Genomic DNA, 14,127 nt, shown 5'->3' on the forward strand with positions numbered 1-14,127 from the left:
CTGATATCAGTGTTGTCACTGGCACTGGTCGCCAAACCATTCCAAGTCCAAAGATGAGACAATATAGTAGGGTAAAGAAGTCTAGTTCCCAAGTTGACATTATACTACACATTATACGACATCATCATCAGTCAACCACTCCAAGCCCAGTGGTGAAGGGGCGTTTGAGTAAAACACTAATACTGTTAATTTAAAACACATCAAATTAGTCATTTTCAAGTGTTTGATAAATGGAGGTAACAATCAGTGTATTCCTCACATTTGAGAAGCACAAACCATGAAATACTTTACAGCTGAAGGTCAGTTTGATGTCAGTCAGATGACTTTGACATTTGATGGCGATATAACACGAGTAAAAAATATCTTATACCCCAGTAAAAAAATAGTTCATTAAAGAAAATACTTCAAGCAGTTCAAGCTTTTTGTCCAAACAGAGTTAATATAATATTAAAATATATACAACATTGGAGGTAGATAACATTAGGCTTTTTGTGAGCAAAAATTAATAAAACAATTAACTGATAATCAAAACAATTGCAGATTTAATTAATGTCCAGCAGTTAATCCACTGGCTCTGTCAACTCCTACACACCCTCATCTGCAATGCCTGCGTTGGCCAAATGCAGCTTCATTAGTTTTACTTTGACGAAATCCTACTTACGGCAGCCTGAAAGGACTGCTCCTTTTGTCAGCTCATGTGTTTTTAATGAACCACTATCCTGGTGTTTTTGCACCAAGAGCAGCCTTGGCTCAGATGTCAATGGAAAGGTCAAACCCACTGTTCATCATGCTGATGGGCCGGTTTATGCAGTCTCTGTGCCGCATATTTGTTGTGGGAAAAAAACAAAGCCCTCAGGATTTAGTGTACTGGAGCCATTAGTGACGTAACAAGGGATCTGACATCATTTCAGTTTGTGTTTTGTTGTTTCTGCTGGATGTTGCATCTGTCCACTTTCACAGCTGTTCAATGCTGTTTTAATGAGCATGACAGAATAAGAAGTTTTGTCGACATTGTCTGGTGAAAAACAACAAAATACAGTTCAGCAGTTCTCTGGTTTGGAAGCAAAAAGCAGCATAAAGATAAAATTATAGTAACAATCCACAATAAAATGCAATACATACAATCAAAAGGCACGGTAACGCACAAATGAATGTATAAGTAGTGAGGTATAGCAGAAAAAAAATTGTAAACATTAGTGCAAATATAACCATAGTAGTGCAAACGTGTCTATTGTGTGTAGTTGGACTGGGAAGTGAATATTAGGGCACAATAAATGTAGAGGTGTGAGGGATTTGACAGCTGGAGGGTAGGAGCTGTTTTTATTAGCCTATTAGTTCTTCATTGACTCTGTATCTCTTCCCAGAAGTCAATGTGATGAACAGTCTATGTATGATTCTTAATGATGTGACTGACTTTCTTTTGTTGGAGCCGGCGTGTAGATGTAACTGGGGGGTTGTTGTTGTGTTTAATCTGAAATACAACACATAAACTGTACCAATCATCATCTAGACATAACGAAGCATGGACTGTCATCCCACTTCAAATATAATTAAAAATTGGTGTAATAATATGTTATATTGGAATATTGGAATATTGTTCGTCACAGAATTTATTCAAGTTGATGGACATTTTCCTAAGAAGAACAAAGTATTGTTTTTGGTTTTATCCGTCTTATAGTACAGACAAACCCAGGCCCCATGTAACAGTTACCTGCAGTACTATGCTGTGTATTTAACGGTTTCCTTTATTTATATAAATATAAAGGTGCAGTTATCCGTGCCTGCCACTAGAGGGAGCTGTCTGATAGCACAGAGCATACAGTGAGTGACTGTGAACGCGTCCCCCAATGACTTTCTCAGTCATCTTCTATTTCTTTCTTTGAGTATATCACAAGCTAGTTATTCCAATAATAATAATACAAATTATATGTAGTGTCCACATTAAGTCAAAGTACTTTGACTAAGACAGCTACACACACGCAGCAGTACCTTGAAAATATAAAAGAACATTTTAATTAAGTGATGAAATGAACAGGAATAAAATGAGCTTCATTTTCACAATTGTATAGAAGCTCAGACTTCGATAGTGCCACTGATTGCCTGGCTGGAGATGAGGAGAGTTCTCCGATCTTATCTTTTTATTGGGTAAAATATTTGTATTCAGAGCACTGAAAATAAGCTTAAGAAAACAGAACATAACACTGGCTTTTACTCAGATAATAAGAATCTTCTTACTAGGATACTACTGGACGTTATGGAGTCTTTATAGTGCAATGTGCATTCACTTTGTAGTACTTGCTTCCCATTTATAGTCAAATTTACATAATAAGTTACATAGTTTTGTGTGTTGGTGTGTAAAGTTTTCTTTTCTCCACTGTGTAACATTCGCTTCTCTTTCACGCACACTTGCAGATGCATGGATGACTGGCAGTGTGACTGGCAACAGTGGTTTTGTGTGTTTTTTTTTTTTTTAGCAGACTAGCCGCTGTTTTGTGTAAACTGACAACCGAGGTGGAAATGTCAGAATGAGACGGAAATAATTCTGGGATTAAACGAGTTTAGAACTTCCACTTGAGTTTTTGGAGAATATGGGTGGAAGGTCAGCGTTAGTGCAGCTGTGTGTAGGGCACAGTCTACAGGACAAATGAACAGACTGCCAGTTGTGTTGAGCTGTGTTCACTGTGCTGCTCTCATCTGTGCTGTGGAGATCTGTGCTCATTTACCCACAGAGCTCCTTCCCTCCCCCATCGGGACCCCCTGAGCCTCTGTGAAGCAGTTGCTATGGAAACCCGCTTGCTCCTCAGCCATATCTGGAACAAGGAGGAGGAGAGAAGAGGTCTGCAGCATTATGCTGGTGACATGCTCGCGCTGCTGTGAGAGACAGAGGGTGCGTATCAGGACGTCAGAACCTTCCTCCGGATCCTCAAGGAGAGAGGAGCAGATTCCTCGCTCCTCGCTGCACCTACACTCGACGTCTCAGCTGCCGAACACTGGACGCCTTGTCCTGTCAGCGTCCAGACAACAACACTGGGGGGAAAAAAAACTGTCGCCTGTTTCATCACTAGAGACAATAAATACCCATTCATTCACACCAGGACAAAGCACTGGTTACACACTTCCTGCAGGGCACAGAAAACAGCGATGTCTTCACGCTAGCTTCAAGATAAAAGACGCTGAAGTTTGTGTTCTCCCAGAGGTACAGATTCATTGCACATGTGCAAAGTCTGGGTAAAGTGTGCTCAAAACTAAATAAGTTTGTTGTAGCCTTTAGCATACAGCTGTTTAAAACCATGTTTGTGCGACCGAGCTGTTATCGTGGAGCTGAAACTATTGAACCTGTGGTATTGGTTCATCTCCCAGTAAAATAATGTTTTACTAGTTTTTAGAAATAGTTGCGTCTTTATTTACCAGAAGAAATGCATCTCTGGTTTTATAGATACAGGCAATAATACTTGTAGGGAGAGAGGACTGCTGGAAGAAACAACTCATTTTAAGTTTGGCCTTATAATGCCTTTCCTTGCCTTTCCCTTTTAAATTCCGTCTACTGTGATCGGTTTGGCAGCATAATCCTAAAGCTGAACTTTTTAAATTCTGATATTTTCCAGATTTTCAGCTCTTGGCTCCTTTAAAATAAGATTCTTGTGGAACAGCCATTCAGGCATAATACAGTTTTGTTACGCCTCAGTCACATGGCCCTATGCAACCACGCTGATCGTAATCATAACCAGCGAGTTCCCATGGTTACCATGGTTACTTAACACTTGGGCGTCATGTTTGTGAGAAATCCGCTTTGACAGAAAGAAGGACTTACGTCTGGCTCATGCGAGGCTCGGTGAACAAATAAGACGCAGGCCGAAGAGGTACTGTTAAATAGATGATTCTTTATTAAAAGACAGTACGGAGTGACATTCATTGATGAGCTTGAATGATATTGCTTCAGTAGCTTACAATACAGAGCCCAGCCTGGCCAGTGTATGTCGTAATATCATAATCTGACACCAGAGCGCCAGGAACATACAGAGAACACTTCAGTCTCATAATCTACATTCAAATCCACTTGAAATGGTGAAAAGAAACTATGTACACACAATCCACAATGGAGAGTAAATGGATGGAGTACACCAGCACCAGATAATAGGCATGACCAGTGGAGACACGGGAGTGAGGGGAGGAGGCGGGCTGAGTACAGGACATGCGTCAGGAAGGGACTGAAGCAGGGTGAAGTGAGGATTGGTGGGCTGAGGAGTGGTGCGCGCGTGTGAGCAGAGCCATAGATAGTGTTGGGCCATGCGCAGGCAGATATCCGTACCCAATTACAACAGCCCCACAATTTGTACTTCCTTATCGATCTATGCCAGCGTTTTTGAGCAAAAGGTTCAATTTGAGTTTAAAGCATTGTTTGAATTTACTGCATCAGGCTTAACACTTCAAACTTCAAACCCAATGCAAATCTCAGGCCAGATTGCGACATGTAATATTATGTAGATTATACAACAGTGAGGTATATTGTGGGGCGGGGAGGGGTGATTAGATTATTAGTAGTAATAGGTGAGGCAATGACATAGATATATTTGTAATATCTATGGGCACGGAGATTGTGCATGTGTGTGTGCCCAGAGGTTTGTGGGAGGAGATGAGGGATCAGTGTCTACTTGAACTGCTTGATGGGCGGGGGCACCTTGATGTCCTGGCCTCTCTCCAGCCTCTTCTCACACTCAATCAGGTAGTTGACGCCATCAACCACTGTCTGCACCAGCTGGACCTGAGGGAGGGACACATGGCGTTACTATAAAAGCTCCTAAAACACGCCCCGTCTAAATTAAAATGTGCTTGAGCTCCAAGGTGCGCAATGATGTTTACGTGGAGTCTGTTTTCTTATCCGTCCATGAGTGTTTTAGCTGTGCTGACTTTAACACACAGGTGCAGCGTGACCCAATATGCAGTAGAACTTAGCTTATGTTCAGGATTTTGTGGTAAAGCCGTGCCAGACAAATGTTCAAGCCTTTTTCTACGTCCTAAAACACATTCCATATTTTGATCCAAATTTAGTGTACAGGTAATGCTTTCTCCTTTTTTCAGAGACTGTCAGAGGCTGTAAAGACGGAGCAGTCAGACGGACTTTACAGAGACCACTAAATATAAATTAACTGAGACCGAGGCAGGAAACCCTTTTGAGGGACGCCTCCTCCAAGCTGTGGTCAGAAGTCGGGTCCACTTCCAAAAACACTTCACTGCCTCATTGACATCAGCAACATGTGCTGTGTTAGACAGTCCGCTCCACAAAACGACAATCTCAGAGGCAAAGATGCATTTCATTTCATGTACTACATGAAATACTACAATACTACAATTGTATTAGCTTTTAGCTTTTACGTGTGAGATATGAACAGAAAGCTGAGACCAGCCAGCGACAGATATCATGTTGGAAACTGCAGGCCTGAGATTTGTGCATTTAGATTTAAAAATCATTCTCAGTCAATGTAAATGTGTTTAATCAGGACCACGTTTCTTTTACATACATTTCTGTGCAGACGGTTTAGGTTGTCGTGTTATTTCTATACTCCCGTCACACGGTACATCAGTCAGCTACAATTAAATAAACTGCACAGCTGTTACAACGAGAGCTGAAGGTGTTTTTACGGCCACACCAAATACGGATCAGCATTTAGTTTTGTGTTCACTGCACCTTTGAGAGCTATTTAAAGCATTTATTCTAATAACCCTCCTCAATTTACTCGCATGGACTGGATGAGTAATTCTCAATCTGCACTGTGTCGTCTGCATCAATGAAAACAATAATAATGACAATAATTAACAGCTTGGATTTGTATACTCTTCTCCTCTCCTACATCACACATTTCCCAGCGCTCATCTACACAGATAACACTGCGCTGCCCTTGCACCTTTGTTTGTTCAGGAAGGATTCATTAGAAATTAAGGATCGTTCCTGCAATGCCGTTCCTTCACACATTCCCATTAATCACAAGCATCTACTGTTGGCTAATGTATAACTGGAAAAGCTTACAGACTGCGGTTTCAACCTTTAAGGTGAAACATTTGCCACACCCTTCATCTCCACTCGGCTCCCGTCTCTTTGCTTTTCCGCCCAGGCGCTCGCTCCTTACCTCAGAGTGTCCCAGGCGGTCCAGGTTGGAGATGTCGAACACGCCGCCGACAGCAGCCGTGTCCACGCCACCTGTGCCCCTCTTCTGCAGACGCAGGTTGTCCAGGATTTTATTGAAGCGGGCGTCCTGGGGGGAGAGGGAGGGGGAGCGGAGTCAGTCACAGAGCATTGTGTTACCTTGTAACCACCATACACAGTGCAACACTCACTTATGTGACAACACAAGAGAAAACTAAACGGACCATCTGTGTCTTTTACTCAACAGGACAGATTGAGAAGATAAAGGCTTTTTTTTTGCGTTTTGGAGCTTTTACTTTCATAAAAGAATACTGTGGTGTTTATGAGGTCATGCGGACACAACACTAGCACAAAAGGTGCCCTATTGTCTACCAAAGTAATGGTATCAAATTTATCTCTAGTCCACCTATTGTATTACCTTGCCCAGCAGGGGAAGTTTGACGTGGACTCCGGCCCTGAGCCCTGTGCCCAGGTTGGAGGGGCAGGTGAGGATGTAACCGAGCCTCTCGTTCCACATAAACTCCCATCCTCTCTCCTGGATCAGACGCTCCACCTGAGAAGGAGGGAATTAGAGAGAACAGTCGTTAATTTTTGGATCTCATGACTGAAAAGTAAATACTGGGGACTTGGTCGTTTGTAGGGCTTCTAAAGTAACCACAGACTGAGCGTGTGACACAACAAATGAGGCTTACACAGGACTGAAGAGTGTTGTTCAGTGTTGTCTCCTCTCACTGTGCAACAGTGCCGCACCAGATGTTGCATTGCTTGTCCTTTGCTCTCTCTCTAATGGGGAACTTGGACGGCTTGGATAAATAATTTACGTTTCCAAAGCCATATTTGGTCAGTGTGTTTTTGCGTGTCGGTCAATGTGCTTTATTTTTGTTGTAGGACAAAGACAAGTGTAAGCAGCTTCTTTTCCATTCGCAAACATTCGCTCTATAGAAAAGCTTTCAGACATTGTCAGTGCCTCCTCCTCGGCTACTAAATGCATGCATCCCAACAGTAGGCTCTTATTAAATTCAGATCCACCAGCCTTATTAAATCATGCACAGACAACATCGGGCTGCAAGTCCAGCTGGCTGCCTGTAACTACTGCCATATTAAACATTCTTAAACAACCCACCCACGTATACAAACAGGGTCCTACCTCCTTGAGGCCTCTGCAGAACCTCTCAAAGACTCTCTTCATGTTGCCTCCCTTTTCCATGGAGATGACTCTGGTGTGATCTTCCTCATTGATCCAGATCAGGAATGTCTTCTCGTTGTTGTGCCTGCAAAGAGGGAAAATATGTTCAAATATATACAGTATTCATCAATCAGGGAGTGGTAAATGATTCTGATGCAGTACTCAGTAAACATATATATATATATATGTATGTCCAAGAAACATTTGTTCGTGAAAGCCTAAGGTTCTTCTGACTGTGTGGATCCATCTGTCTGTCTAATGGTTCAACTCTATACACCAAGATGAAGGTTCTTAAATAGTAGTGGAAAAAGTCCCCTGATGGCCTCCTGAGGACGAATCCTTATAAAGTAATGCCCTACTTATTTAAATATGGAGTTATAAGAAGGTCAGTATTTGTAGGAAAGACACTTCAAAAATGACGTCCACGTAATATGATTTATTATGAGTCTGGTCACTCTGCTACATTTATGCAAAATATGTCCATCTGACATATTTTAAACTCATCTGCTCAAAATCTGTCAATCAAATTCCAGTGATATTTGCTGAACACAATGATCCCCTGAGAAGCCGTTTGAATTTCCGTGACCATCCTGGCATCAGTTTCAGGGCAAAGTATTGTTAGCCAAGGGTGGGGACAGACATTTGACAAAAGAGAGTATGAAGGATAATAAAGCAGTGCAGCATACTTGAACCGTGACAAAAAAGAACGTGTACATAAAAAGGGGGTGTTAGAAGGGAAGACGAAAATGAGGGAAAAGTAGAGCAGCACATAAGAGCAGAGAAAAAACGGAAAGACGAGAAAGGGGAAAAAGAGCCAGAGAAAGACAAAGTTACTAGCACTGAAAGACGAGATGATGGAGGAATGAAGTGAAGGTGAATTATTAAGGAGAGGAGGGATCCGATAGGGCTGGCACAGGGAGCGAGGAGGGAGGTCGGTGATTGATTTTTGGCTGACACACACAGCACCGAGTTATTCCTGGGTACATGTTGAAACTCGACGCTGAGGAGGCATTGTCTGCGTTACTAAAACACCTCATCACAGCATAGAACGGAAGGATTACTTTAGTGGTAAAAACAAAATGAACGAAAAATGTTAATGAAACTTCCTTTAAAATTTAAGATACATTTGGCAAACTGTCACATATGACAATTAAGTGAGAGTGTGTCTCTATTTAGGACAACTGAGAGATTAAAGTTACTCTTTTAAGCACACAAGCATTTGTGTGACGCTTAATTAAAATTGTGTAATTAATTAAAATGCTTGTTTTGTAAGTGACACATGGATCAATCTTATCAAATCTTTTGATAAATCTTTTTCCTTTCTTTAGAGTATGGGGCCATTCATTGTTTTGAAGTCTGTATTTGACTGTTAGGCACCTTTATACACCATATACAGTATTTTGCTTGCTCCACCCATTTGTTTCATACAAGTAAATCCTCACGCCTTTGCTTTTTAGCAGATGTTGTGGCAGAACCTGAAATAAACAGAAATAGACAGGAACTGCCTATAAAAATGAAGAACACAGGAAGAACTCACGTGATGGTAGTTTGGATCCTCATCAAAAAATGTCCGACATATTAAATAAACAAACCTTAAATAAGTCTTGTTTACCGTCCAGAAACAAATACTTCACACTTACCAAATGCCACGAGCGTCCGGCCAGTCACGAGCCATGCCTGCGCACGTCAGCAGGGGGGACACGGGCTTGTCGAATAAGAAGTGGTCCTGTTGTAAATACAGAAAGTATAAGTTTATCCTCAACTTGGACAGTATTTGTTATTTCAATCATATCAAACCGTTTATCTAACCCTAGCCCCTAAACCCTATCATAATTGTAATGCGTTCTTAACGAAAAGGAAGGAAAAATGGCTGATTAGTGGAACAGAAATAACTTGAAATCTTTCCTGAATGATTCATTTTTAAAAGATAAATTGCTACAAGTAGCAGTAAATCACCTCTTCATGGATACTATATAGAGTAGCATCATCGCCTCACTTACATCAATGAGCTGTTGCTGCTCCTTGTCTGTCATTTGGGTGAGACTGTAGTACCTCCCTTCCAGGTCATTCTTAAGGCCAGCGAGGGCGTCTACCACCACCCTCTCGACCTCCCTGCGCTCTGCCCGGGTGCACGCTGGGGGCAGGCTCAGTCCGCGGATGCTTCGGCCCGTCCTCACCCTGGACGACAGCACGTAACGCTCATCAAACTGGCCCGACTGGATCTAAAGCAAAAACACACGCCACATGTCAGGAAGACGTTACATAAACGCGAGATGGTTAACAGGTTGAACTAGTATTTCGTTGAATTTATTTTCAATAAATTCCAGGAGGTCATCATCCCGTTGAATTAAAAAGCAAAACACTTCCCTGACAAGGTATTATGCATTGTTGTAGTATTACAGTAGTAGTTGTAGTAGTGGCGGCGCTAGCAGTACCTTGCTGGAATCAAGGTCGGTGGGGTGCTTCATGGTGCGGGGGTCGTAGCCATTGTGCCTCTCTTTGATGACGGGATCGAGCAGATCTGCAAATACCTGAATCCGACGCAGAATTAAAAAAATAAATAAAAATAAATAAAAGAGAAGTGTAAGGCTTTGCTAAGTGTGTTTCATCCGGCATATACAGCCAGAAGCACTCTTTTACCTCGGTTCAATATTTTCCTCAAGGACATACCGGCATGGTGTTTACAGGCACGGTAATTCATTGCCAAGGCTTATGATGCTGCTTTGTTAGAGCTTTTAAACAGGCCAGATCTCACATGCAAAAACTACGAGCTAAAAGACAAAATTAAGAGTGCCCAGATGGGCAGATTCAGTAATTACTGAATCTTGACTGTCTGAAACTGCTGTCCAGGTCTAATGCAGAGTTGGAAGAACCTGCCAAAAGGAAGCACAGTTAGCCAAACTAACCAAACTGTATTAAAAGGAAACATAAGGAGAAAATACTGTTTTGTCTGATGAGTGAAAACTGAACTATTTCGACACAACTCCCATTGCCTACGTGCCCCGTGTTGCATGTCTTTACATCACTGCTCATCACATGGCCAGTTACGTCCCATGGTGGTGGCGACATCTTGCTATGAAGCTGCATCTCAGCAGCAGGGAGATTTATAAAATAAAAAATTGTCCCTCAGGACATAAAACTCTACAATGCCTCTATGTGAGCAACCAACCAGACTGTGATTATACGTGTCTAAGGTGTGTATCAAAGGATCCTAAAACAACAGTCTCAGTACTTTTGTAAATAAAAGATTTCCATATAGACTTTTACTATATTTTCAAACTTCGTTACAATAGACTGATATCATTTCTCTTGACACACGGGACTGTGAGTCAGCTAGAGCGGTAATACCACACCAATATGTTGCATCATAAAAAAAAATCCCAAATTTGACACATTTAAACAGCATTCTGTAACCATACGGGTAGTATCAGACTAAAAACATGTACTGACTTTTGTCAGAAGTCCAAGATATTTTTGTAGTCTCTGAAGCAAGGCAATTAAAGTAGCTGGGACTTCATTCCAGTTAGACACTGAGACATCCCAAAAGACGTGTGCTAGCTTAAAACCTTGACTCAGTGCTGTTGCAATACTTCTTTCCGTGAGACAGGACAGGGAGTATAGCTTACAAATGTCTCCTATGTCTGTCATTTCTGGTGATTAACGTGTCAATCATGGCGAACTTCTCTCAACAAGTTTCCTGCTCCTCGTTAACGATGTAATGTTGCAGAATACTGCGGCACCCGGGCAACACACAGGCGCTGGAACCGGACACAAGGCACAATAATGTCTGACCTCATAGGACTCCTCGTCTCCTGCCACCATGCCAACAGTCTTGATGAAGGGGTGCCCGGGGTTGTCCACGCCCGTCTGGATGGCCTCGTCCAGCGTGTAACCGTTGGGAGTGGCCTTATCACACAGCTTGGCATAGATCGCAGGTGTCAGGTGACTAGCCATGCAGTTGTTGTGTTTGCGCAGGTCAGGGTACTCTGCACTGTACAAATAAAAATGCAAGATAAGAATTTTGCCGCGCTGCTCTTTGAGAGATACAATTTTAAGCAGCGTGGTTACTGGGTAACTACAGAGCACTCCTTGGAGAATAGCTCAGTAGCCCTCCAGTTTCTATACGACAGGTAAATCGAGTTAGAACAAGTAACTTCCTGACAAAACCGCATCCTGCTGTAAGCAGTGCATTCTTAATTAGATATGGAGGATGCAAGACAATCAGGGACATGAGGCTGGTACTGTCGAAATGGACAGGCAGCACAGCGACTTTATAGTGTTAGATCTTCATTTCAAAAACTGTGACAGGTAAAAGGGTACATTTTAGATTTATGTTCTCGCAGTTGAATAAATCAAAAAGTAACTAAGCACTCTTCATCTGTTCTCAAACGAGCATTTGGGCGAGCTAGTATAGAAACGAAGAGGAACTGCTGCGAATGACTGGCTTTTATCCAAACAATTTACTTAAAGTTAAAGCTGAGGATGGAGTGAAATTCTATTTGGCCAAGTAAAGACTGAAAGTGCAGAATTAGTACAGACCAAATACATTATGTGCTCCTGTTTACGGCTGCTTGTCAAAAAGACACTCCCCGAACAGCTTCGCAAAGCATTTCTGAGTCTATTCCCACCAACACATAAAGAATTTGGCTTCTTGCCTTATGTATTTCTATCCTTAACAGTAGTAAATCGGTGCTATGTTCTTTTGAGGGGCTTTTGCTACACCGTCCGGCCGAGAGTCGACAGAGAAGGAGGGAACTGGAAAAGGGCCACTGCTCGTGGTGGCGACGGATCCCTAAACCACAAGCAGGAAATCAGGAAAATGTAGGTGGCCACTGACGCAAAACGTGGGTTTCCCGCTTGCAAAGTGTGCCAGTCAGAGATAGATGTCACAGTAAGTGTCTGTTCAGATTACTGGAACATATAAAGGAACAATTGGGTGGATGAATGGATGGATCAGATGCACTGTGGTGAATTTCCATGCAGGGCGATGCAGTCTGACCAACAACGCCTCGGTTTTCAAGGAGGAGAAACATGGCCAGTCCAATGTCACCTTCATACAGTAGTATCACACTGATTCTGTGCACAGACGCTCTAGAGCTGAAGGTGCTCCTTCGGTGCGACCGCTGTGTGGCAATTATATAATACTGGGCAGGGTTTAATATCCGAGCTGCAGATAACGATGAACTAATCTATATGTGCTGCTTCAAAATGAACGCAGGCGTAGGTGCTGTGGGGCACGTACGCATCAGCCTCTCCGTGGCTTCTCATCACGCCGCACAGTATCCATACATTGCAGGACACAGGACGCAACATATGAGAACAGGTTGTGGTGATGAATCAAACGTCTTGTCAAATGAACGGGGCCCACAAGTGTAAGGAAACATGGCGCCATAATGTACCTTTTTATCTGTGGCCAATATGACAGAGGCTGCTTCATCTTCCATAGGCGCATTATGCATTTTACAAATACGTTTCTTTTTTAAATAAAAAAATAAAAAATAACACATTTGAAAAAGCAACTTTTGCCCCAGATCCGCAGAGAAAATACAGCTCGACATAACCACGACACGGCTTTATGACTGGTGCCAGCTAATGAATTAATTCATTCATTATAATAAGCCCGCTGTTGGTCTTGTGATATGACATTAAACATGGAGACTTTTTTTTTGATTAAAACGTGCTTTTCTTAACGTTGTAATGAATGACTAATTAACTTTTAACAAGCCAGGCGGTTATTTTCAGTCCTTCCTCCTTCATTTGCTCAAATTACCCCGATTTAAATCCAATTAAGAAATTAACTAGACGATATAATACTATTCCTGGGGAAAAAATAAATAAATAAATAAATGAAAAAAATAGAAAATCCAAATGAATCCGATACAATTGCTCATGAAGCCGAGTACGGGGCAGTGTTACCTGGCGGGGTACCTCCTCCGTACAGGCACCCCGGCGCTGACATGTTCCCGGTTGAGCAGAAAGCCTGCAGTCACGGAGCCCCCCACCAGCGACAGGATCCCGATGTTTCGTTTGGAGGACAGGATTCTTGTGAAACTGCTCGCCATTTTTTTTTTTTTTTTTTAAATTCTCTTTACCGCCGGGGGTTAAAACAAAAAAGAGGAAGAAGATGGTCTTATGTCCACAGTCGCAGGGAGGGAGGGAGGGACAGGTGGTTTGGGAGCGTCGGCCGGTGATGAAGTGCCTCTGATGGAATGAGAGAGGGCTTATCAGGAGGGACGTCAAGCTGGAGAGACGGAGAGAGGACGAGAGCGGAAATCAGGCGTGAGACGCTCAAAATAAAAGACCATCCGACTTAACACATCACGCTACTTAAGCTACGCTATGAACTTTTCACCTAAGTAGTATTTTCATGGTATTGATTGGTATCGATTTCAATTTGATTCCTTTCATTTAAGCATTCCTCCTTTTTTAATTTACTGTTTACAAAGAAATATTTTAGTTTTTGAATAATGAAATTCAAAACATAATTTCAAATATATATTATATAAGTCACTTAAATATTTGGTGTAACCACCCTCTGCCTTCAAGACAGCATCAATTCTCCTGGGTACTTTCACACAGTTTTAGAAGGAACTCGACCACCAGGTTGTTTCAAACATCTTGAAGAGCTGACCACAGATCTTCTTCTCTCCTTCATGTAATCCCAGACACACAGCATGATGTTGAGATCAGGGCTCTGTGGGGACCATGCCATCACTTTCAGGACTTCTTGTTCTCTTCTTTACGCTGAAGATAGTTCTTACTGACCTTGGGTGTTCGGGCTCTTTGTCCAGCTGCAGAA

At 42.2% G+C, this 14,127-nt stretch overlaps 1 protein-coding gene across 1 annotated transcript; it reads right to left on the bottom strand.

Moving 5' to 3' along the window:
• Positions 1-3,861: 3,861 nt before the first annotated feature.
• Positions 3,862-13,511, bottom strand: ckmt1 (creatine kinase, mitochondrial 1). Its single transcript, XM_047596430.1, has 9 exons — positions 13,245-13,511; positions 11,121-11,319; positions 9,764-9,859; positions 9,329-9,550; positions 8,969-9,054; positions 7,290-7,413; positions 6,561-6,695; positions 6,126-6,251; positions 3,862-4,762 (listed from the first exon to the last, which is right to left on the bottom strand). The coding sequence occupies exons 1-9, from the start codon at positions 13,388-13,390 to the stop codon at positions 4,649-4,651; spliced, it is 1,248 nt and encodes a 415-aa protein (XP_047452386.1). The 5' UTR covers positions 13,391-13,511; the 3' UTR covers positions 3,862-4,648.
• Positions 13,512-14,127: the final 616 nt, after the last annotated feature.

This window comes from Mugil cephalus, chromosome 10, assembly GCF_022458985.1.
Source record: "Mugil cephalus isolate CIBA_MC_2020 chromosome 10, CIBA_Mcephalus_1.1, whole genome shotgun sequence".
In the NCBI taxonomy this organism is placed as follows: domain Eukaryota; kingdom Metazoa; phylum Chordata; class Actinopteri; order Mugiliformes; family Mugilidae; genus Mugil; species Mugil cephalus.